Source organism: Pteronotus mesoamericanus, unplaced genomic scaffold (assembly GCF_021234165.1).
Source record: "Pteronotus mesoamericanus isolate MK-2021 breed Mesoamerican mustached bat unplaced genomic scaffold, CSHL_Meso_final contig_20, whole genome shotgun sequence".
NCBI lineage: Eukaryota > Metazoa > Chordata > Mammalia > Chiroptera > Mormoopidae > Pteronotus > Pteronotus mesoamericanus.
The window spans coordinates 3,692,168-3,716,779 of record NW_026555085.1 but is presented as its reverse complement, the minus strand read 5'-3'; the positions used below and the strand labels follow the sequence as shown (position 1 = coordinate 3,716,779).

Here is a 24,612-nt window from a genome sequence, read left to right as displayed (position 1 = left end):
GCTGGTGGGGGGTGGATGGGGAGAAGGGGAAGGGAAAGTCACGGGTGGGCTCCCTCAAGGGAGTGTGCCAGAAATTGATTTTTTAAAAAGATACTTTGAAGGCTTCATATTTTTGTAAATTAAACACACACACACAATTCTAGATGAATCATAGGTCCAGTAAAAGATATGATGAAGAGGCTACCTGTGGACAGCAGCTGTCATCGGAGTCACCACCAGATTAAATTTACAATAGTCCACACTCATTTGTGTGAGGTCCACCTGACTCCTGAACAGTCCAAACTTGTGGATTAAATGCAAAGGGTTAAGAACCACTAGCCCTGCTTCTTTCAAGTCTTTGATGGGGGTATTAATGTCTGCATTTCCCCCAGGGATGCAGTATTGCTTCTGGTTTACTATCTTGGCAATGAGTAGAAGTTCTAGAAGCTTCCACTTGGCCCTGCCTACCATAGTGGCCCCATAATGATCCCATAGGCCAGAGCCAATGTGGGGATCCTGTCAATTGCTAAATATATCTATTCCAATTATAGTTCTAGGAACCAGGAAAATAACCACAGGATGAGTTCTTGAGCCAACCTGGCCCACAGTGAGTCAGAGTTGAGCTGAGATCCTATCTATCCCCTGTCCACCATAAACCCCTACTCTGAGTGGTGGGCCACAGCAGCATTTGGAATCCCAAAGAACTGGCATCAATTCAGAGCCAATGTATTGTAGTCCTGACAGATCTGGGTATTTCCTTTTCCCCAGTGCCACTTACTCTAGTAAATGGCTGCAGGTCCCTTTAGGGAATGCTTAAGGAAGGTTACAGTGTTTATTTCTGAAGGTGATGCAAGGTCCTTCTTCAAGGGAAGCTGACCTTTTCCAGACTTAAGTCTGGAAACTGGGTGAGAAGGCAGCATTCTCTACTATGGTGACTCAAGTCAAGTTTTTGGCACCAGACCTAGAGATTTTCCTGTTATATAGATCAAGCACTATTCGAGTAGGCCGATTCTCTAGTTCCTTCCTGGGATACCATGATTATTTAGCTACCGCTGAAGATCTCTGCAGGGCAAGGTGTTCTGATTACTGAAACATCTCTGATGCCCTTTATGGTTAATGTGCCCACCTTGTCTTTGACAGTTAAATGCTCCCACTGACCTATGCTGCAATGGAATACCACCATCCTCTCTGAAGTCAGGAGCCCAACCTCAAGGTGGTTCCTACAGTTATAACTGGCCTATAATGGAGAGCAACCACAGAACTTTCCAAGGATGCAGGAGGTTCCCTCACTAATGTAGCTGTCACTGCCTTAGTAAAGGGAGTGTATTCTCAGGCCTTCACATAGAATATAGTTAGGGCATAGGTCATACATGATACATCCAATCTAACATTGCAGTCTCCCCACGCCTTTGGCTGTCCTCCTCCACATCATGCCAGGAAAGCTTTGGCATCTTTACCACACTAAATTTAACCTCATTAAACCTGAATATTGAATTCAATATTGAATTTAAGTTTCAGTCAAACAATGAAATAAGTTAGAGCCACCTCTAGCTACACAAGCGAACACATTACCCCTGGAATCTAGTAAGCATATTAATATAAGCAATTTGGCTTGCTGTAGTGTTATATTTTTCCCTGCTTGACCTATCAACCTTAGAATCCATTCACACACATGTTCCCCAGATTCCTGTGAATATACATTAGCAAAGTCCTGCAATTCTTTTGGTGCCCAAGCTACTTCCTCCTGGGTGCTATGGTGCTCCTGCTTCTCTAGATTATGCCAAGGTTTGACACTATGTATGGGCCTAGTGGCAACAGCCAATGGCTGTGGTGGGTCCTGAGGGAATGAGCATCCTCTTTCAAGGCATCTGCCTTCAGATAAGGTTGTCACAAGTTTTTAAAGTACAGGAAAACTAGTGTCCTCAGACAGCAGAGGGCAAATTACCTCCACTGGTAAGGGGCCTCAGAATGACCCGAAAGTTCAAGATTTTCAAGATTATCACTTTTACTTAGATGTCTCAATTCACGTGAGATATCTCAATTTCAGCGTTCAGGATCCTATTCCTTCCTGATCAATGTTCTAACTTACACATGAAAACCTATTCAAGCTTGTTAATTCAACAGTCACTATAATTCAGCAACCTGCGCAATTAAGTTTTGTTTTTGATTTTCAGCATTTTTCTGGAGCTACAAGAAGTAAGGAATTCTTTTAGGGTTATCATGGAAGCTCTCTGGTTCTCGTTCCAAGACTTAAGCTAAGAGTTAACAGGCCGGAGCTTGTCTTATTCTCCTAGAAGAACTTGTCTCGTGCCACAGACCGTACGGTCATTATTACTGTCATAACAGAGAAAGGCAGCAGCTACGCAGGTTCCCCAGGTATGTGTGCAAGCAGGCACTTCATCACACTCAAACACAGATGGCAGACTGATATATTGTGATGCCACTCTTTGGTAGGGGTTACTGACCCCCATTTGTCATTAACAAAGAGGTCAGGACTGCGCTCATGCCCAAGGGCACAGACTAGTGCCCAAATATCACCTTGATGGGTCTATTTCCTGGGACATTCCTGGTATTAGTTCTTTTAAAGATTTTATTTACTTATTATTAGAGAAAGAAGAAGGGAGGGAGAAGGAGAGGGAGATAAACATCAATGTGTGGTTGCCTCTTGTGCAGTCCAAACTGGGGACCTGGCCTGCAACCCAGGCATGTGCCCTTACTGGGAATCGAACAGGCCACCCTTTGGTTCTCAGGCCAGTGCCCAATCCACTGAGCCACACCAGCCAGGGCCTGGTATCAATTCTTCATTAATTTGTATCCAATCAAGACACAGAAATGACACAGTAATTTAAACAGCTTAGTTTAATATAAAGAATTGTTAAACAATGATAATATAGTAACTATAAAGATGTGCAGAAGATTCTAAAAAGTACTTTAGAAATGAGAGAGCGTGCCCAAGGTTGTGGTTCAGGCCTTACTGGAGACAGTATGCTTGTAGCTCCTGGATGGCAGAGCAGTTTGCTGGCTTGCCCAGACAGCTAGTCAGCCATCACCAGGCAAGCAGAAACAACCCTCCAGGGTGCAGGTGAGCTGAGGCTGGTGGGCAGGCATGCAGAGGCAATGGAGGTGCCCAGAGTATGCGGTGTTCACATCAGGAGGGTTGTGGGAAATAACTCTCCGGGGTGAAGTGAGCCGAAGTTGGCGGGTGGGCATGCCAAAGGCACTGCCACAGATGTGAGGCTGGCATGTGCTGTATCTGCATTGGGAGGGCACATGTAGCAGCAAAGTGATCACTGGGCCCAGGCTGGGGCTTCCTGGTGGCTGAGGGACTGCATCACCTGGGTACACAGCTGCAGCAGAGCACTCCTGGATGGTTCCCCCTGCCTCCAAAAACACACATACACATTGCTAGTAGACCATGTAGCAGGAGCAAAAAAGTAAAATATATTGGAACTAGGAAGAAAAACATCCTTCCTCCTGCATTGTTTCTCCTGTGTCCTCTCCATCATGCTCGCTGTAGAGCAGAAATACTTAAATATCCAGTGCGTTACTGTAGAGCAAGTACTAAAGGATAAATTTGGAGCTGAGGGTTAATAAATCGATAACTGGTATATGCTCTCAATTCATTTGTAAGGACGGCTGCTATAACATTTAAAAACATTTATTGATGACCTACTATGTACCAGGCACTGTTTTAGGTCCTAGCATCACAGCAATGTACAAGACAGATCAATTGCCCATTCTCATGGAGTTCTCATTGTAGTGAGGGAAGACAGATAATGAACACACACACACACACACACACACACACACACACACACATCAATTGCCCATAAATGATATGCAAAATAAAGCATGGAAAGAGTGCAAAGTGAAGAGACTCCCTGCTTTAGCTGTAATGGACTGTCTTAGAGCCAGCTAACCCTCTCACCAAGACCAAGAAGGACTAGATAAAAATAAAACCAAACCAACAAAATTTTATTTGAAGGCATCAGAGAGCTACTAAGACAGCCAGAATTTGAGGGGCCAATTTTCCAGAGAGAGTGAAAAATCATTTAGGTGAGCCCAAATTCTACTCCACTTTTCATCTAGAAGGATTTGCCAGACTGTAAGTGGCACAGGGTGCAAGGCTAAGAAGCTTATCAGAAAGTGGTCACTGAGAAGCGTAGAAATTCTCAGTGATGAGAATTTCATCCTGAAGCACTTTCTCAGAATTTCATGAGGCTGAGGAAGCCCCTGAAACAACCAGGACTTGAGGGGCCAGGATCCTGGAGAGGAGAACCCTAAAAAAATGAACTTTCCCTGCAAGGTATTTGCTTCTTTGCAAGTCACAGAGTGAGAGGTGAAGAAGCTGAGCAGAAAGTACATGTAAGAGATGAGAATCTAAACAGAGCTCTTGGCTGTCTTATGCTAGTAGGGACAGAAAACATGGAGTCCAGACCAGTTAAGGAGTAGGGCTCCCTTTAAACCCCAGGCACTCAATTAGGACCTTTTAAGGTCTGCATCCTAGGAGTAGTGGGAAACCAGAAACCAGAAATTGATAAAGCTTTAGCCCTGGCCAGTGTGGCTCCATTGGTTGGGCATCGTCCTGCAAGTCGAAATGTCGCTGGTTTGACTCCCAGCTGGGGCACAAGCCTGGGTTGCAGTTTGGTCCCTGGTCGGGGCATATTTGAGAGGCAACCAATCCATGTGATCAATGTTTCTTCTCACATCTATATTTTTCTCCCTCTTTTTCTCCCTACCTTCCCCTCGCTCTAAAATAAAAAAATAAAAAAGTAAAGAAACTGATAAAGCTTTACAGCAAAGAGCCACAAATTAGCTCAGTTCCTGATCAGATTAAATTTATCTATTCTACCTCTAACTCCCTGCTACAGAAGATAACATCATTCAAAGTGTCTACAATTTTTTATACAAAATGTTCAGCATTGAATGAAAAACTGCCAGCCATACCAAGAAATGGGACCAAGAAGAAAAATCAACAGTAACAAACCATTAGGGGATATAGATATTGGGATTTTAGGTGCAGATTTTTAAATAGCTGATTAATATGCTCAAGAAAAAACATGATCCAATGGAGAATTTTACAGGAGAATTGGAATACTAAAAAATAAACAAAATTGAAATTCTAGAACGTAAAAATACAGTAAATGAAATTAATAATTTAATAGATTTGACAACGGAATTGACACAGCTGAAGAGAGATTAGTGAACAGGAAAATGGGTTGGTAGAAAATATCTGGACTAAAACAGAGATGAAATACACAAAAAAAGAGCAAAAGAAACATGCAAGAAATGATAAAAAGTGTAATATAAGTGTAGTTGGAGTTCTAGAAAAGGAAAAGAGAGTGTGGCTGAACCAATACTTGATATAATAATGGCTGAGAATTTCCCCAATCATTAATAAACATCAAACTACAGGTTGAAGAAACAGACACACACATCTACATGCAAAATAATGAATTTGGAACCTTATCCAACACAATACACAAAAACTCAAAATTGATTAAAGACCTAAAAATAAGAGCTAAAACTTTAAAACCCTTAGAAGCAAACTTAGGGGGAACTTTCATGCCTTTGGATTTGGCAATGGTTTCTGAAATATGACACCAAAGGTGCAAGAAACTAACAAACAACAAAAATAGATAAGCTGAACCTTATCAAAATATAAAACTTCAGTGTATCAAGAGACACCATCAAGAGAATGACAAGATCATCCACAGAATGGGAGAAAATACTTTTAAGTCATATATCACAGATGTGGAGAAAACAGTTGCAAGTACACACACACACACACACACACACACACACACACACACACACAGGCCTAGTATCCAGGATATATAAAAAAACTCCAACAAGTCAACAACCAAAAGACAAACAATCCAGTTTCAAAATGGGCAAAATGTTGGTGGGAATGTAAAATGGTGTAGCTGTTGTGGAAAATGAAATGATGGCTCCTCAAAAATATTTACATGTAGAATTACCATATAATCCAGCAATTCCACTTCTGAGTATATAGTCAAAAGAATGGGAAACAAGGACTCCAAGGTTCACATTTATTCTCAATATCATGATTCACAACAGTAAAAAAGTGGAAACAGACCTTTGATATCCCTGCTGATGGTAAGCCCTTGGGCAGTGTCTCATTTGAGCAGTTTGCAGACAAAGTTCCAAAGACAGCAGAAGACTTTTATACTCTGAGCACTGGGGAGAAAGGATTTGGTTTTAAAGTTTCCTGATTTGACAGAATTATTCCAGGATTTATGTGCCTGGATGGTGACTTCATGTACCACAATGGCACAGGTGGCAGGTCTATCTACAGGGAGAAGTTTGATGATGAGAATTTCATCCTGAAGCACAGAGGTCCTGGCATTTTGTCCATGGCAAATGCTGGACCCAACACATAGTCCCCAGTTTTTCATCTACACTGCCAAGACTGAGTGGCCGGAGGGCAAGCATGCAGCCTGCGGCCAAATGACAGACGGCACGGATGTTGTGACAGCCATGGAACACTATGCGTCCAGGAATGGCAAAACCAGCGGGAAGATCAACATTACTGACTCTGGACAACTTTAATAAGTTTGACTTGTGGAGTTTTTAAAAAATATTTTATTTATTTATTTTTAGAAAGAGAGGAAGGGAGGGAGAAAGGGAGAGAAACATTCATGTGTGGGAGATACCTCGATCCGTTGCCTCTCTCACGCCCCAGGAACCTGGCACACAACCTAACCCACAACCCAGGCAAATGTCCTGACTGGGAATTGAACTGGCGACCTTTTGGGTCACAGACCAACTAAGCCACACCACTGAACAACACCAGTGGGGGCTGACTTATGTTTTATTTTAAGCACCAGACCATTCCTTCTATAGCTCAGGACAGCACCCCTTCACCCCCATCTGCTTGGAATGTTCTATAATTTTCATGTTCTTACCTCAGTTCATTGGGTTGCATATTTTCTTATGCCTTCCAAGGCTGGTTGGATCACAGATTTAAGTTTATGATTATGAAATAAAAACTAAACAACAGCAACAATGAAAAAGTGGAAACAACTCAACTGTCCATTAATGGATAAATGGATAAACAAAACATGGTATATACATACAATGGAATATTATCCAGACATTAAGAAGTATTCTTTTTATGTATTATTGACACTTAAAAATGTATGAAGTACTAATACATTCTATGTGAACTTTTAAAAATTTATTGATTTTAGAGAGAGAGAGAAGGAGGGAGGGAAAGACAGAAACATCAATTTGTTGTTCCACTTATTTATGCATTCATTGATTGATTCTTGTATGTGCACTGACTGGGAATTGAACCCACAACCTTGGCATTTGGGATGACACTAACCAACTGAGCTACTAGGCCAGGGCCCTCTATATGAACTTCTGATACCATAAAGCAGACCTGACCCTGAGTGAGTCTGTCTAGGGCCAGCCAGTAGTGTGTGGGTTCTTGACTTCACACCGGAAAGATTTCACGATACAAACCTATGTGACTATCAGGGTGTGTCTACTTAAGCTGGGGACAGTGAAACAAGGAGTCTAAGGATACAAGAGGCAACAGGAGACTAGGTGGGGCTGCTGTCAGTTCACTTGAAAGTCAGAGAAAAGGGGGCCTTGGGGACAATCAGGGAGTAAGCCCGGGATGAGCTGCTGCCACCCATCGTTTCCCTGGTTGAAAGTTTCATGGGGACCTTTAGAGTTTGGAGGTGCCTGTAGGGGAAGGGGAGAAGGGAAAGGGGCAGGTATGCTTCTGTGCTCTGGGGAGGGAAAACATGGACTGGGTCCTTGGTTTTGCGGATTTTTAAAGGCTGGGAGTTTAGAGGAGGTCTTAGGGGAGGATCTCAATAGAATATTTATCAGCTTTATGCTGATACGCCAAAATGAGATTTATTCCTTTAACTTCATCTACCCATGGGTGTGGTTGGCACAAATGGCACTAATTGAATTGCTGCTCTCTATGTCCCAGAGTAGGGTGATTTAAGCTACTTACCCTCTGGTTGGGGAGAAGTGTAAACCATTTACTCTTAAGTGTTCTTGGTTAGGGAAGACAGGATTTTGCTATTTACTAGATGGCAGTAAACTGCTTGGCCATTTAACTACCTGTCTCAGTTTCCCTATTCCACTTGTCCTGACTTACTGACCTGTCTCATTTTGAAAACATGCTAAGAAGACAAACACAAAAGGCCACTTTTTCATAATTCCATTTATATGAAATATTTAAAGTAGGCAAATTCACCCTGGCCGGGTAGCTCAGTTGGTTAGAGCATCATCTCCCTTACCCCGAGGGCAGTTTTGATCCCCAGCCAGGACACACACAGGAATCAAGCAATGAATGTATAAATAAATGGAACAACAAATAGATGTTGGCCTGTCTCTCCCTCTTCCTCTCTTCTTCTTTCTCTCTCTCTCAAATCAATAAATAAAATTTTTTTTAAAAGGATAGGCAAATCCATGGAGACAGAGGCAGACTGAAGGAGCGGGTAGATAGGGAAATGGGGAGTGACTGCTGATGCGTACAGCGTTTCTGTTTGGGGTGATCAAAAAGCTCTGGAGCTAGACAGTGGTGGTGAACGCATGGCATTTAGCATGTACTTAATACATGATATTACTTTAAGTAAACAAGTTTAAATTATGTGTATTTTACAATAATAAAAATATTATTGATTAAATACCATAAAGCTATCAGCCTTTCCCAAGTTAATTAATAGATTTAATGTACTCGCAGGCAAAACCCCACTAGATATTTTATGGAAATTGTCCAATTGATTCTAAGATGTACATGAAATTGCAAAAGGCAAAGGATAGTAAGTAAAGTCTTGGAGTAAAAGAACAACATCGTAGGTATCAAGACTCACCATAAAAATATAATAATCTTTAAGACAGTGTGGTATTGGTGCAAGAATAGGCAATCTAATTATACATTTTCTGTATCAATTCCCCACATCAGAAAATGAAAATGACTAAAGTAGAAAAACTGAAGAAAGCAGGTGAATTTATGAGACTAGAGAGGCATGTATATTGAAAGTTACAAAATTTTTTATGCTTTTGAAAGCATAAAAAGATATATGCATGGCCATGCTTATGTTTCCACTTACTATGAATACCTTATTTCCTGCATGTGAGAAAATAAAAACATTATTAAAATGAAGTTGATTATGGAAAAGTTTACCAATATCCTTCCAAGAAACATTCCATTGGAAGAATAATGCTGGAAGGAACTAAGTTGGAAGAAGAGTGTTATGGACTAAACTATGATCCCACACAATTGATAAGTTGAAGCCCTAATGCTCAATGTGACTGTATTTGGAGGCAGATCCTTTAAAGAGGTAATTAAGGCTAAGTAAGGTCATAAGGGTGGGGCCCTAATCCAACAGTACCGTTGTCCCTGTAAAAATAAAGATGGGAGGAGTGTCTGTGCACAGACAAGGGCCATGTGAAAACCCAGTGAGAGGGCGGTGGTCTGCAAGCCTCAGGAGAAACCAAACGCGCCAGCATCTTGATCTTAAACTTCCAGTGTCCAGAACTGTGAGAAAATAAGTATCTGTTGTTTAAGCTGCACAGTCTGTGGTATTTTGTAATAGCAGCCCTGGCAAACCAATACAAGGAGCCACTAATACTTAACAGCAATTATTTAAAGGAGATTTTAGAACATGTAGACAGAAAGGTTTCTGTTGCTTGCAAGAGATCATAATCATGACAAGAACAGAGAAATCACATTAAAAAATGCAATTTCCAGCACAGTCGAGTCCAGAAGCTGCATAGCATAAGCACAGGGAATGTAATGCTTGTCCATTTTGCCTTTCTTGTCACTTTTGTCAATACTTTCACAAGATGATTTACTTCTGAAGACTCCATTGTCAAGGCAAGCAGACTGTCCACTAGCTTCGTGGATTCAGACATGCGCTGGCCTCAGACATTTACCGTTTCTCCCCTTCTGAAGTTCATTCACCTTTACCCACCCCTAAATGGCAGCATTGACTGTAGCTTCCAATTCCCTTCTCACCTCCAAACCTCACTCAGGAAACACTGCAATCTTCAGTAACCAAGTTTAAAAACTTGCTTTGTTTATTTTATTATTGCTTAGTGTTATTTGCCTTCATTATGTGTCTTTAACACACTATTTCACTGTTTGTTTATATTACAGAACACATGTGTTACAGTTAAAAGGAAAACACAATTCGTACCCGGTAATGTTCTTGCACAAATAAATTTATTAATGAGTAATTTAAGTGTTGAACAATTAGGTAACTGGGGTTTCAAAGGCATTATATTAAGCAAAACCCCCCTGGTTGATTGTTACATGTATTTTTTAGAGTGTTTCAAGTAATGAGGGAAATTGGTTGGGGTTTTTAGATGCCCTGGGAATAAATTATTATTATTTCTCCATTTAAAATAATGTACAGAGTCCCACTATCTAAAAATTCACTATCCAACGTGTTTTTTGGAATGGATTGTATCCTCTGAGGGATGATTGAACTACGATACAAAGTACTGGAAAGAACAAAGTCATATAGCAGACACGTGATCAACCATTTGTAATGCTGAGACTGACACCCCAGATTATGGTGGTGACAGTTTGATCGCTTGGTTTACAGTTAACATTTCTTTCTTGAGGCTAGAAAGTACTCTGTGCAGTGTTACTTTGGCTCTATATGAATGTTTACAACTATCAATCTTCTATTGGTTTTAACACCAATTGATCTTGCCTGAATTAATACTTTCATGGAAGTTTGTGAAATTTTGTATTTATAATTCTTTTATTTCTTTTACATTGTTTAACTAGAATTCTGTGAAGATTTCTTTCATTGACTAGGACTATTTAGTTATCCTAAAATAAGTTTTTATTGGCACAAAAAAATAAATGTTGAATATTTTTTCTTTTACTACGAATTTTCAAAATAAATAATTTTTAATAGTTGCCTTAGATGGTAACAAATGAGACTTCTTGACTTACTCTCATGTTGAGTCTCAGTATAAAATAATGAATTTTAATTGATTCAATGTGTTCAATACAATTATTCTTTTTTATTTTTTACTAATTATATTTTATTGATTATGCTATTACAATTGTCCTGATTTTTTCCCCCCTTTGCCTCCCTCCACCCAGAGTCTCCCACTCCCTCAGGCAGTCCCCCCGCCACTGTCCATGTCCATGGGCCATGCGTATAAGTTCTTTGGCTACTCCATCTCCTATACTGTACTTTACATCCCCATGGCTGTTCTGTAACTACCTATTTGTACTTCTTAATCCCCTCACCTCTTCACTCATTCTTCCCCTCCTCCCTTCCATCTGGCAACCTTCTGGTAACTAACTTCTTTTCCCTTGCTGCTTTTTAAGGGTCTCTCTTTAACCTTTGGCCTTTTAATTATGATTAAAACGAAAACTTTAGTGTCTTGGAGTGGGCCTCCTTGCATCCAACCTAATTGGGACTCTCTGTGCTTCCTTGACTTGCATGTCTCTTTCCTTCACCACATTATTTTTTCAAGTAGTTTTCCAATTACTCGCTCTTTCTCTTCTCCTTCTGGCACCCCTATAATGTGAATGTTGGACCTCTTGAAGTTGTCCCAGAAGCATAGAGAATAGTTTATACTATTCTCATTTTTTTGGATTTGTTGCTCTGTGTGGTTGTTTTTTGCTTCCTTCTGTTCCATATAGTTGATTTGATTTTCAGCTTCATCTACTCTACTATTGTTCCCCTGTAAATTGTTCTTTATTTCAATTAGTGTATCCTTCATTTCTGACTGAGTCTTTTTTATGCTGCTGAGGTCCTCAATAAGTTCCTTGAGCATCTTCTAAACAGTGTTTTGAACTCTGCATCTGAAAGATTGGTTATCTCCATTTTGTTTAGCTCTTTTTCTGGAGTTTTGATCTGTTCTTTTCTTTGGGCCATGTTTCTTTGTCTGCCCATTTTGGCAGCTCTCTGATTGTTTCTATGTATTAGGTAGAGCTGCTTTGACTCCATGTCTTGGTAGTGTGGCCTAATGTAGTAGAGTCCAATAGCACAGCCTCTCCTATCATGCAAGCTAGGTACTTGAGGTGCACCCTTCGTGTGGGCTGAGTACATCTTCCTCTTGTAGTTGAGCCTTGGTTGCTGTTAGGAGATAAATGAGAGGGATTTACCCAGCAGTCAGCTGCAAGGACTGGCTGTGACCACTGACCACCAACCTTTACTTTCTGTGGAGGATCAGCTGTGCAGGGGCAGGGTGGTGGTGCTCCAACATGGTCTGTAGCTGTCCACTGGGTGCACTGGCCCTGGGGTTTCCCAGGAGGAGTCGGCCAAGGTCAGCCCCCACCTGTGTTTTTCCCAGGGCACCCTGCCTGAGCTGTAAAGCCATCTGAGATGGCTGCTATTTCTGCTGGGCTTGGAGACTCTCAGGTGAAGCCAAGCAGTGAATCTAATCTGGCTGCTGCTAGGGCTCACTGAAGCCAACTGTCGCTTATTTGGTAGAATTTAGGGGCCAAGAGTAGCCATTCTTATGGAAAAGCAGCTTGGGTGGGCCCATAAATTGGGTGGGGCAGAGCCTCTGGGGATCTCCAAGGAGGGTCAACAGTGTTAGCCAGGTTGATGGAGTCTCAGACATGGCACCAGCTTACCAGCTCTGTGGGGGTAGGTTATAGCAAAGGGACAATGGCCTCTACTTGCCTTGATGCCAAACACTTCAGTTTCTCCCTATATATCATTGGTGCCTTTCAAGCTGCTGCCCTAGTGCTGGAGCTCAGAGGCAGTAAGTCTGAGTATGTGAGTCTGTGTGTGAGTTCTTTAAGAGGAACTGCTTGGGACTCCAGAAGTTTCTTCCAGCAACTCAATCCCTGCTGGTTTTTACAGCCAGAAGTTGTGGGAACTTACTTCCTTGAACTGGAATCCTGGGCTGGGGGGCCTGTTTGGGGCTGGAACTCTGCATTTCTGAGATATCCCTCCTGAATTTTTATCCATGTGGGTGTTGGGCCATCCTGTTCCACGTCTGCACCCCTCCTACCAGTCTGGATGGATGTGGTTTCTTTAATTCTGTAGTTGTCAGACATCCATCCAACTTGATTTTGTAGTTGCCAGACTTACATTCAGCTTGATTTCTGACATTCTGAGTGATGGTTGTTCTATATTTAGTTGTAATTTTGATATAGTTGTGTGAAGAAGTGAGCCATGTCTGCCTACACCACCACCTTGACCAGAATTCTCATTATTCTTTTAGTTGCTCAGATTGTCACAACTTTGTTTAGTGGGAATACTTTCATATGGGCTCCTGGGTCCTTTTGACATAACATTATCTTCAAAAGCTTTCTGGCTTCTTAACACACAAACATGTCCCAGGCACACCTTGTAAAGTGCCTGCAATGGCCTTGGAATCAGAGGTTTCTAGAAGGATCCATACTTTGTTTTAATGGGGAATGGGATTAGAGATCATAACATGGGCACTAGGACTGCTCATTGCTTCTAGTTCATTGTATAGAAACAGATGTGAACAAAACCATCTCCATCTTTGTGTCCTTTCATTCTGTGACCTTTGAGCAACTTCCCTGTCCTTAGTAAGCCTACCAAAGCTTGCTAGTTGATGATTATCTGTGTTCCTTAAAATATAGCTAGCCATGAATATTTTTGTTAGTAACACCTGGAATGGCATGACAACCGAGACAAATATCAAAATGGTAAGACTATGAATTATAAACAATCATCTACAGGATCACCTGGAGACATGGTCTCTGGTGCTACTGCATTCTTTGTCCCTTTGTCTTCTCATTCATTAGTACCTGAGTTATACCATTTAAAAAGTACTGGAGCAAGAGTCTATTAGCAGAGAATTTGTGCAAAACTACTGGACTGTCTGTCCGCTCTGGCCCAATATTCCTATAAGTAAATTACCCTATAATAAATTGTCATACTCTGTGGAATTGCCTGCTTGTCTTTCAGTCAGAAGATGCCTTCTCATTACAGTGGCCAGTTTACCTTTGCCCCACTGTCAAACATCCATGTCAATAGATAGGACCAGAAAATAGATACCTGAAAACTTATGAGTTTATATTGATTTTTAGTTTTTAATACTATTATATTTTCATGTTTTCACTTAGTTTCTTTTGTTATATAATTGTGTATCTTTTACAGTAAAATATTCATTCCTTACATTATTAATATAATTACTAATGTCATTTAACCTATTTATAAGAAAACAGTATACTTTTAAAATTTCAGTACTGCTAATACTATGAACAATATAACTTCTGGGAGAAGTTTAAAATTTTAACAATTTGCCCTGGCCAGGTGGCTCAGTTGGTGAGAGTGTTATCCCATACACCAAAAGGTTGTGGGTTCGACCCCTAATCAAGGCTACACACCTCAGTTGTGGGTTCTGTCTCCTGCTGGGGCATGTATGAGAGGCAACCAATCGATGTTCTCTCACCTCAGTGTTTCTCTCTTTCTCTCTTCCTTTTCTCTCTCTCTAAAATCAATAAACATATCATTGGATGAGGACTAAAATCTAAGCAATTTTATTTAATATTTAAGAGTTTAAAGTTTGAACTTTTAGTTGGAGGGGTTTTTTTGGTTTTTTTGTAATCCTTAGGGTACATCCCATTAAGGATGTGAGGTCTTTAGAATGAACTCTTTCTCTATGTAATTATATTGCCAAGTTAATATGGTTCATCTGTTCTCAAATTAAAAGAATTTAAAATTTATTACTTTTATTTTTGATTAGGTAATGAAATACATGATTCAGAGTACACATAGAAGAATCTTATAGTACACTAGTCTTGCTTCTGGCCTTAACTAATTTTCCATTTTTATTGGTTTCTTGTTTAATCTAGCAGTGCATCTTTTTACAGATATAAGCAAATATTATACCTTTCCTATTTCCTCCTAGCCCTCACTGTCTTTCATACATAACAAAGCATGTTTTATATACTGTTCTGCACTTTGCTACTTTCACTCAACAATATATACTGGAGATCTTTCTACATCAATACACAGAGCAATTCATTATTTTAAGAGTCAAGCAGAAAGTTGTATTAACTTGGACCAGGACACAAACCAGAATGTATTTGTAATATAAAATATCTAATTAGACATTCTTAAAGTGTATATACTATACATATGTAAGTTATAACTTAATGTATAGTTATCTAGAACTCATATATCTATTTAGCATTTTTATTCAATCCGTAATTATGGGTAAATTTATCAAATCATAAATAGCCAATGCCATCAAAAGACAAAGACCCTTTTATTCTTTAACCACAATGCCATTATCACAACTAAAAATGTTAATAACTCCCAAATATCATCAAATGTCCAGCCAGTGGTTGAGTTCCCATAAAATCCATGTTTTTAACATTTTCTTTTAAAAAACTATATTCCTTTTATTTTATTTTATTTTATTTTTTAAAATACATTTGTCTCTGCCTCCCCCCCGCCACTTTCCCTTGCCCCCTCCCTCCTTCCCTCCCTCAGCTCTTTCCCCTTTGGTTTTGTCCATGAGTCCTTGCTATATGTTCCTTGACTTTCTCCTTTCCTTCCTTTTCTCCGCCCCCCCTCCCTCCTTCCCTCTTGTCTCTGTTGATTTCTTTTCCTTTCAGTGTTGCTGGTCTTATTTTCCTTGCATCTTTATATAGCTGGTTAGGTTCCGCTTATAGTTAAAAACCTATATTCCAAATAAGGTCCACACATAATTGGTTAATGTCTTTTAAAATCTTTCAAGTTATAGGTTTCCCTTCACCCTTTGTTCCCCCTTGCAATTTTTTGATGAAGAAAATGTGTTGTTTGTTCCTTAGTATTTCCTACAGTCTCAGCTTTGCAGATTGCATCACTGTGGTGTGGTTTAATGTTTCCCTGCCCTTTCTGTGAATTGGTAGTTATATCTTGAGACTTGATCACATTCAAGTTTGCTATTTTGGGCCAGAGTAATTCATAGGTGGTGGTGGTGTTTTCCATGAGAAGCAATGTCTGTTTTTTTCTTTTTTGTGGTGTTAACACCCACTAATGCCCAATATCTAGATTTATTAGATCATTAGTGGTTAATTTATTTATTTTTGTTATGACAAAATATACATAACATACATTTTACCATTTAAACCAGCAGTCCCCAAGCTTTTTGGCACTAGAGATGGGTTTAGTGGAAGACAATTTTTCTATGGACGAGGGTTGTGGGGAGGTGGGAGGAGACAGGAGATGGAGCTCAAGCTGTAACTGCAGTGGCGCCCATGGATTAGAACTAGGGAGATTGGGGACCCCTGAACTGATTTTAGAGAGAGAGAGGCAGTGGGGGAGGGAAGGGGAGAGAGAGAAAGAGGAAGAGGGGGAGAAATATTGACTTGTTGTTCCACTTACTTATGCATTCGTTGATTTTTGTATGTGCCCTGACTGAGGACCAAACCCTCAACCATGCAGTGCCGGGATGACACTCTAACCAACTGAGCTAACTGGCCAGGGCATAAAACATTTTTCAGTGCATATAGTTCAATGGCATTAATTTCATTCACAATGTTGTACAACCATCACCACCATCCATCTGCAGAACTTTTTTCATCTTTCTAAAATGAAACTGTACCGTTAAACAATCACTCCTTATTCTCTACCCCCAGCACGTGGCAACCACCATTCTATTTTCTACTTCTGTGAACATGACTGCTCTAAGTCCCTGGTATAAGTGCAATCATAAAAGTATTTGTCCTTTTGTGGCTAGCTTATTTCACTTAGCATAATGTCTTCAAGGGTCATTCACATTGTAGCATATGTCAGAATTTCCTTCCTTTTTAAGGCTTAATAACATTCCACTGTATGTACATATCATACTTTGTTTATCCATTGATCTGTGTGTGGACACTTGCTGCGCACATGTTTCTTATTAAATGTAGTCTAAAATCACAAGGCAAAACAGTGCTTATATGTGAAACATATATTGCAGCCAAGTCATCAAAGTTGTTTAAATCACAGTTAATGTCATGCTATTAGGCACACTCCTTGTGCTATCAAAAGTTAAAACATAAAGCAAGATCTCCATTCTCATATAAATTTGGAGTGGATTTCTCTGACTCAAAATACAGTCCCAGCAATGTTTTCTGGACCTCACTGTTAAGTGCAAAAAATTTTTCTGTATTTAACTTAATTTCACAATTGAGGAGCTTCCACCTGTCAATCAGATGTGATTAATTTACAATGTAATAGTATGATAAAAGGTGAGTATCAAGAGAATATAACAATTCTATTACTGCCCTTCAGGTGATGAATATACTCAATTAAAATAATATGCTTTGGATTGGTTATCAGTATTTGGCTGTGTTATCTGTGTGAAGACATTTTCAAAAATGAAATATGTAAAATATCATTACAAATCAGCATTAACAGATAGACATTTGCAATTGGTTTTGATGGTAGGGAACACTAACTTTGAATCCCAATTAAGCAGAAGACCTGCATTACAAAAAAATTGTACTCAATTATATTTTGAATTCTGTCAATAAAAAATTTGATGTTAATTTTTCTGTACTTATGTAAATACTTTATTTTGCTTATTGGCACACAAACCCTAACACTTACCATCTTGTCCCTTGTAGATTTGCCAACCCTGATCTAGAAGAACACTGGACAATTATATCAGGCTGCCCATTGGATACCTGTAGTCATTCAAACAAAAAACTTTCATTCACTCCCGAATTCTTCTATTCTTGTATTTCACTCAAGAAATGGCCTTTAGTTCAATTGCTCAAGCCAAAACGCTAGAAGTTTTCTTTGATTTTTTTATTTTCCCACAATCTCTACATTAATCTGTTAGAATGTCCTGTGTCATTCCCACCTCCAAATATAATAGCTTCAATCCATCTACTTCTTTACATATCTGCTGCTTTAACCAGCATTACTGAAATAGTTTAATTGACCTCCTTGCTTCCACTCTTGCTCCCTAATGATGCAATATTCACTCTGTAGCCAGAGTAATTTCTTTAAGATGTTACTCCCCTACATTAATCTCTTTATTGCCTTCCCTTTGCATTAAGAATAAAATCCAAATTCCTCATCACAATCTGAAGGGATTTAAACAACCCAGCCCCAGCCCACTTATTCAATTATGTCTGCAATGGACTTAATGTTTGTACCCCTTCCCATCCCCAATTCATATATTGAATTCCTAACCCCCAATGTGATATTAGGAGGGAGGGCCTTTGGGAAATGATTAGGTCATGAAGATGGAGCCCTCATGAAAGGGATTAGTGCCCTCATAAAAGATAACCCAGACATGTCTGGTGTGGCTCAGTGGATTGAGTGCCCTACCTGGGAACCAAAGGGTTGCTGGTTCACTTCCTAGTCAGGGCACATGCCTGGGCTGTGGGCCAGGTTCCCAGTAGGGAGTGCTTGAGAGACAACCATCTCCCTTTCTTCCTCCCTTCCTCTCTCTAAAAACAAAGTAAATAAAATTTTTTATAAAAGATAATCCGAAGAGCTCCCCCTTTCTCTTCCTGCCATGTGAGGATATAGTGAGATGAAGGTCTATGAACCAGGGAGCAGGTCCTCGCAACACAAAATCTGCAGATGCTTGATCTTGGACTCCCCAGCTTCCAGAACTGTGAGTTATAAATTTCTGCTGTTTATAAGCTACACAGTCTATGGTATTCTGTTATAGCATCCCAAGCAGACAAAGACAAAATCTCATTCCTCTCCAGGTGCACTGATCTCCTTGTCAAACATACCCTTTCTCTTTCTTGACTTTTGCACCTGCTGAACACTTTACAGGAACCATCTTCCTTGCTCTGCTTTCATCTCTGGGTCTTTCTTTTCCTTTGGATACTAGATCAATGTGCATAGTATGCCTTCTTTTTCTGTTACTCTCCACATTATTACCTGGTTTATTTCCTTTACAGCACTGGAATGTAATCTTATGAGGGCAAGCAACATCTGCCATGCCCAAAATAGCACCTACATGTAATGGGTAATAGTGGATAGCTGGCAAATACTTACTGAATAAAGGAAATTCCAAGAAAGTCTCATGATATGGGAAAATAAGAGCTGGTAGAGCACAAAACAGAACTTCTAATGATGAGGGAGAGTTATAGAGGAAGTGCTATTTAAACTGGTATCTAATGAAAGTAGGAATTATTCTATCAAGCGCTATTTCTAGGTAGGTAACTATTCTAAGTAGAGAGATGAGCAAGAGAAGCAGGAAAAGGGGAGAGGCCTAGGGGAGACAGTAGTGAGCAACAAGATCAGATCATTTGGACTTCATGAAAGAGCAAGAGGAAGCAAATGAAATGTTTATGTTGAAGAACTGGTGAAACAGTACTTTTTTGCTTTAGAAAGATCACTCTAGCCATAGTGTGTAGAGTGAAAAATAGAGGGAAGCAAGACAGAAGACAACCAGTTAGGTTAACAGTAGCAGTAGTGAGAATGAAAGAATGCATCAATTTGAAATATTTGGGAAATAGCACTGGGACGACATGTATGGGAGGTGAGACAGGTCTTAGGGACAATCCTAGGTTTCAGTCTTGGGTATTTGGGAAGATGATGGAACTCTTACTACACCTGGAAAAAGCAGAGAAATAGCTGGCTGGAGATGGAGTAGAGTACTTTAGACATGTTAGGTTTGAAATGTCTAGAAGTATCTACATAGATAGTTCAATATTTGTCTCTTAAGCCATAATCCAAGGTCCAAGCCCTGGTGATACCTTCTGCTCTTCTTATCAGTGCCTGGTACACAGCAAGCATTTATTGTTGATGGAAGGAAAGAAGGAATCTAAGAGGGTCTGGGGGCGCCTGGGAAATTGGAGATATAAAATTAAGGGTCATCAGTTTTTAAACGGTTTAACTCAGAAAAGTGGATACAAACCACCCAGGAGCGTATAAAGTTAGACGTTGAAAAGAGCCTTGAAGAACTCTAGCATTTATCAAAAGGGTAATAGCAATGAGAACATCTAATCCTTACTGAGTGCTGTATGCCTCCTTTCCCTTTTAGTTGAAAATATTTCCCCTTTATGTAAGTGATCCCTGAGAGAAGCAACTCCAGCAAAGGTGTGGGTAACTAATATTCCTTCATAATAGTTAACATTTATTGAGTTTACAGAGTGCAAAGCACTGTTCTGGGCATTTTACATGTATTCTCACAAACCTATGAGCATGATTAACTGCAAATGAGAAACTACACAGAGTGAAGACACAGGACACAGGGGATAATTACATGAGCAAAGGTTCTGGGAAGGGGTGAGCCTTGGACAGTAGGAGGAACATCTCTTCCACTAATGGAGGAAAGGACAGAGGCAGAAAGGTACGCATTTGTTTAAAATAAATTCACTCATCATGAAAACGGTTTTCTGTACAATACCTAATAACTTTTAAAATAAAATTCTAACATGGTGTTTTAATTGGCTTTACAGAGTAATAACATAAAGTGTTATGGGGATTAAGGAAAGGACAGACACAATTTTGCCTTAAGTTCAGAGGGCAGAGGTGGGCAGTTTCAATATATCTTGAATACCTATTAAGTGCCAGGTATATCTGAGGCTTTAAGGATCCCAAGTTGGGATCCTAACATGTAGTGATTGTCTGTGGTGGGTCTCTGTCCTATGGTGTGGCCAGCAACCATTTCCCACTCTTCTATCCCAGGACTTCCAACTGCTCCCTGAGGATTCCATGTCCACTCTGTTACTTTGATCAAACATATGATAAAGGTGCTCTGGCAAGAGTTCTCATCTGGGAAATTTTGAGTGACACAAGAAATAAGAATGACTGGGTCATTATCCCAAAACATATCACCTGAAGAGATTCCCAGGACGTCCTGTTCCCTGGACTCTCAGATGTGACCCGGGTCTTGTCCTTGCAAAGGCTGATCCTTCATGTCTTCCTTCCATTTCAGGACCCACTCCACATCCTTTCATAGAGTCCTCTTTCGATAAGGTTAAGTTAGAGCAAGCTTCCATTGCTTGAAACCAAAGGATCCTGGCCAATGGACATAGCTGCCTATGAAGTGTGCCAAAAGAATGGCAGGAGGGTGGGACAGCAGTAGATTGCAGACTGGAACATACTCCCTGGCCCCTTTCCCAGTGTGTTCACAGTCCTTAATGGTACCATGGCATGGCTCTTTTAGAGAGGCTGACAAGTACCAGATGCAATTCACCTTCTCAGCCATAAAGTCACAATTTTTAGCCTCCTTGGGGTGCCATACCTAGTAACTTTTGAGGAATATTCTTTAGGTAAGTGAAGTTGTGACTTCAACTCAAATTCACCATTTCCACATCAGTTCCATCACCCAAACCCACTGCCTTACTCTAGCACACAGACTTCTTTGTGAAACCTTTGCTGACCTATAATAGGTCTTGGCTCAGCTTCCTTTGTGCCACTACAGTAGCTAGTACTGCCCACTATCATGGACTTATCATACTACATTGTCATTACTTGTCTAGCTTCAGTAGTAGCTGGGAACTCCTTGAGGGCAGAATATAAATCAGGGCCTGGCACAGTGCTTTGCACTAAATGTTTGTAGAACCAACCATTATACAAAATACATGAACAATATTATAGGTAAAGATCATATAAACCAAACCCTTTAAGAAAAGGCAGAGAACCAGTAAGGAGATACACACCACCCCACCAAAGAAAAAGTAAGAGTTCAGACTCTGAAAGATAAGGTAACTTACCAGAGGTTACTCAGTGGCAAGCCTGGGCCTAAAATCTAACACACTGAAGTCCAGAACTGTTTTCTCTGCACCAGTGTGCAACTACCCTATTCTTTCCCCATCAACATAACCGATCTGTAAAACACATCCAAGTCTTGGCAACTTTTTCACATTCTCTCTCCCACAGTCAGTTCAGTCCATTGCCAGCTCTCTATTTCAGGGCAAATTTTATTTAAAGAAATTAAGTAACCTGCAACAATCTCCCCACTTCAAAAGCTGCCCTTCTACCTGTCAACCAAGGGGCTGTCATGTACAGATGGGGGAATGGGAAGGGGATGTGGTCCCACTATGCCGTTACTCTCCAGCCTTCAGTATGTGCTTTCTCAGCCCTGAATCCCTCTGAGCAAAGCCACTTGTTCAGAGCAGTGGTGCTACCTTGAGAGCATTTTAGGTCAGTGGCCATTCTCTGAATTCACTGATCACATTCCAGTCATTGTAATCAATGTATGAGTGATAAGTAGTGGCCAAAAGTAGACAAGTGGCACAGGCTGTTGAGAAAATACCTTCTATTAAAGAGGGTTCTAAGAATGACATATGGAATGTTCAACTTGTTAAAGTGCTCAACTACAACATAAAAATAAAGGTGTTGGTTAGATATCTACTGGTTAAGAAAGCAAGTTATAATCTGATGGGCTTCCAGAAAGACATAACAAGGGAAGTACATAAAAAAGAACTCTGCTCACATTTCAGCAATGATGAGGGAAAGAAAAGCTTAGAGTTTAGTCTCTGAATTACTAGAACTCTAAATCAAACATATCTCTAGATGGAGACCAGCTCCTTTGACTCCTCATGGAGACTGAATGAAACCTTTATTATGCCTTTTTGCTCTACCTCTTCTCCAAATAAACTTCTAATCTAAAATCTGGTTTCCTGTATGAAAAGGTCTATTATGGGTAAATGACCAATTAAATATGACCTGTAAGGTGATTAATAAAAACCTGGGAATGAGAAATCTGAGATTCCAAATCTGCTAGGAACAAGAGGTCCATAATATATCTATCCTCTTGGCATGATTACAAGATCCATGATTGGGGTGCTATGGTAGAGAGGGTAAGTATCCATCAGCAGCATTGGCTCTCTTGTCCTAGTTAATGTTAATGGCCTCAGTAGTCATTTGTATGTCCAGTGAGCTGTGGCCCAGCCCTGGCCCTTGCACAGGTCCCGGTGGCGAAGGAAACAGGCATGGACTCGGAACCGACGACCACAATGGGGACAGGCATGCAGGGCTCCTGCATGGGTCTTCATATGCTCTGTCAGATGGTGCTTCAGTTTGAAGCGCTTGTTGCAGATGCCACAGCCAAAGGGCCGAAGGCTGAAGGTCAGCATAATGTGCCGGTCACGCTTTGGTTTCACTGCAAACCGCTTCCCACATAAGCAACCAAAGCATTTTCCATCTGCAGGGGGTGTCCCCCCTAACTTCACAGGCCCATGAACAGCCTGCCCTGTTCCTCCAGGTCCCCCACCCCCAGACAGGATTTCATTCCCGTGAAGATCCACTGGTTTCCAAGATGGACCTCCACCTCCTCCTCCTCCTCCTCCTCCTCCTCCTCCAGATGTTGTCCCTGCTCCTGAGAGTGTCAAGAACCCTAGCTCTTCAGTCCCTTCAGTGTCCCCTTCAGGAAACATGGTGTTCTCCTCCTTTACTCCTCCAGCCTGAGTTCCACCTCCTGATATCTCCTCCTTAGGCTCAAAGGGTTCCTGCTTAATGTAGAAGATTTTGGGGGGTGGTGCAGAAGAAGGGGTAGAAGGTTCAAGTGGTGCACTCTCATCCTCCGGAAGCCTACGGGGAGTAGCAGATATGGGCAGTGGGTGGGATCCATGAGAATGGGGAACCCCTGATATTCTCACAGGTTGAGGAGTCTGAGAGAGTGCTGCTGACCCCTGGTCTTCATCATCATCATCTTCCTCCTCCTCCTCAACTTGAATCCGTAACACATCTCCCAGTTCACTCCCCTCTCCTCCAACGGGGTTCTGGGTAGAAGCAGAAGATTGCACAGGAGTCTGGAAAGGGGAAGAGCGAATGCACCATCCTCCTGCTGAAGATGTGGTGGAAAAAAGTGTGTGATAAGGTGTCGCTCCACGGGTTGAAATTCCACCACCTGAGGTTTCTAATTCTCTAAGAATCTCTGAGCACTGATCTACTACTTGCCACATTTGGAGGCCACTAGCCACGAGGAGGTGGGCAGGGAGAGCATCCAGTGGCAGGCGGAGGCGCCCTGAATAAATGAGTTGGAGCAGCCCCTCAAAGGCATCAGCTTCAATGACGCTGGGCAGGGTAAGACGTGGCGCATCCCCTAGGAGAAGCTTGTCATGGAAGTAAGGAGAGGCTGCAGCCAACACTGCTTTGTGAGCCCTAAGTTCCCGGCCCTGCACCAAAAGGGACACATCACAGAACTTTCCCTCTAGTCTGTGACGGTTCAGGGCTTCCAGAAGCAATGAGCTATGCTGAGAGAACTCAATCTGGATGGTCCGTGGGGCTGGGTTGCAGTTTGGGGACGGAGGGACAGGAGGCAAAGATGCCGAGTTATCCATGGCCCCCTCGGAAGGAGATCTCTGAGGATTGGGTACAGGAGATGAGCTGTGGTAGACCCCAAGCCGGATGAAGGCTGTGAAGGAAAGAAATGGGAGGGTCATAGAAGCTCTGAATGACGGGACCGTGTCGCCTCAAACACCACATGCCTCCCCAACCCCCCAACACGTGGAAACTTTTCAGTCGGATTAGCTCCGCGCACTCCCCCACCAACAAAACAGAAACAACCAAAACCAACCGGGGATTTAACTTCCAGGGCCTGTGGAAGAAAGATGAGGTCCTTCAGCCACGAGCCTGACTGACCCCGTCGGCGCGGAACTCCGCCTGCCGCCGCTCCGTTTCCCCTACGTTGCCCACGGGGCCCAGCTCCCGGGAAGCCGGGGCCGCGGGAAAACCAAGAGCGCCGGACTGGCAGCCCTCAGCGCCTACGTAAGTATCGCGCCGCCGCGGA

General features: G+C 41.4%; 1 protein-coding gene and 1 pseudogene across 1 annotated transcript; one reads left to right on the top strand and one right to left on the bottom strand.

Annotated features, from left to right (window-relative positions):
* Positions 1 to 4,576: 4,576 nt before the first annotated feature.
* LOC129067929 (peptidyl-prolyl cis-trans isomerase A-like) lies at positions 4,577 to 6,552 on the top strand (annotated as a pseudogene).
* Positions 6,553 to 21,619: 15,067 nt separating this feature from the next.
* ZBTB9 (zinc finger and BTB domain containing 9) lies at positions 21,620 to 24,586 on the bottom strand. Its single transcript, XM_054568701.1, has 2 exons — positions 24,400 to 24,586; positions 21,620 to 24,237 (listed from the first exon to the last, which is right to left on the bottom strand). Exon 2 carries the CDS (start codon positions 24,161 to 24,163, stop codon positions 22,742 to 22,744), a length of 1,422 nt encoding a protein of 473 aa, XP_054424676.1. The 5' UTR covers positions 24,164 to 24,237; positions 24,400 to 24,586; the 3' UTR covers positions 21,620 to 22,741.
* Between the last annotated feature and the right edge of the window lie 26 nt (positions 24,587 to 24,612).

Excerpts from the sequence above, each read along its gene's own strand:
- ZBTB9 (XM_054568701.1), bottom strand. The coding sequence starts at position 24,163 with ATGGATAACTCGGCATCTTTGCCTCCTGTCCCTCCGTCCCCAAACTGC.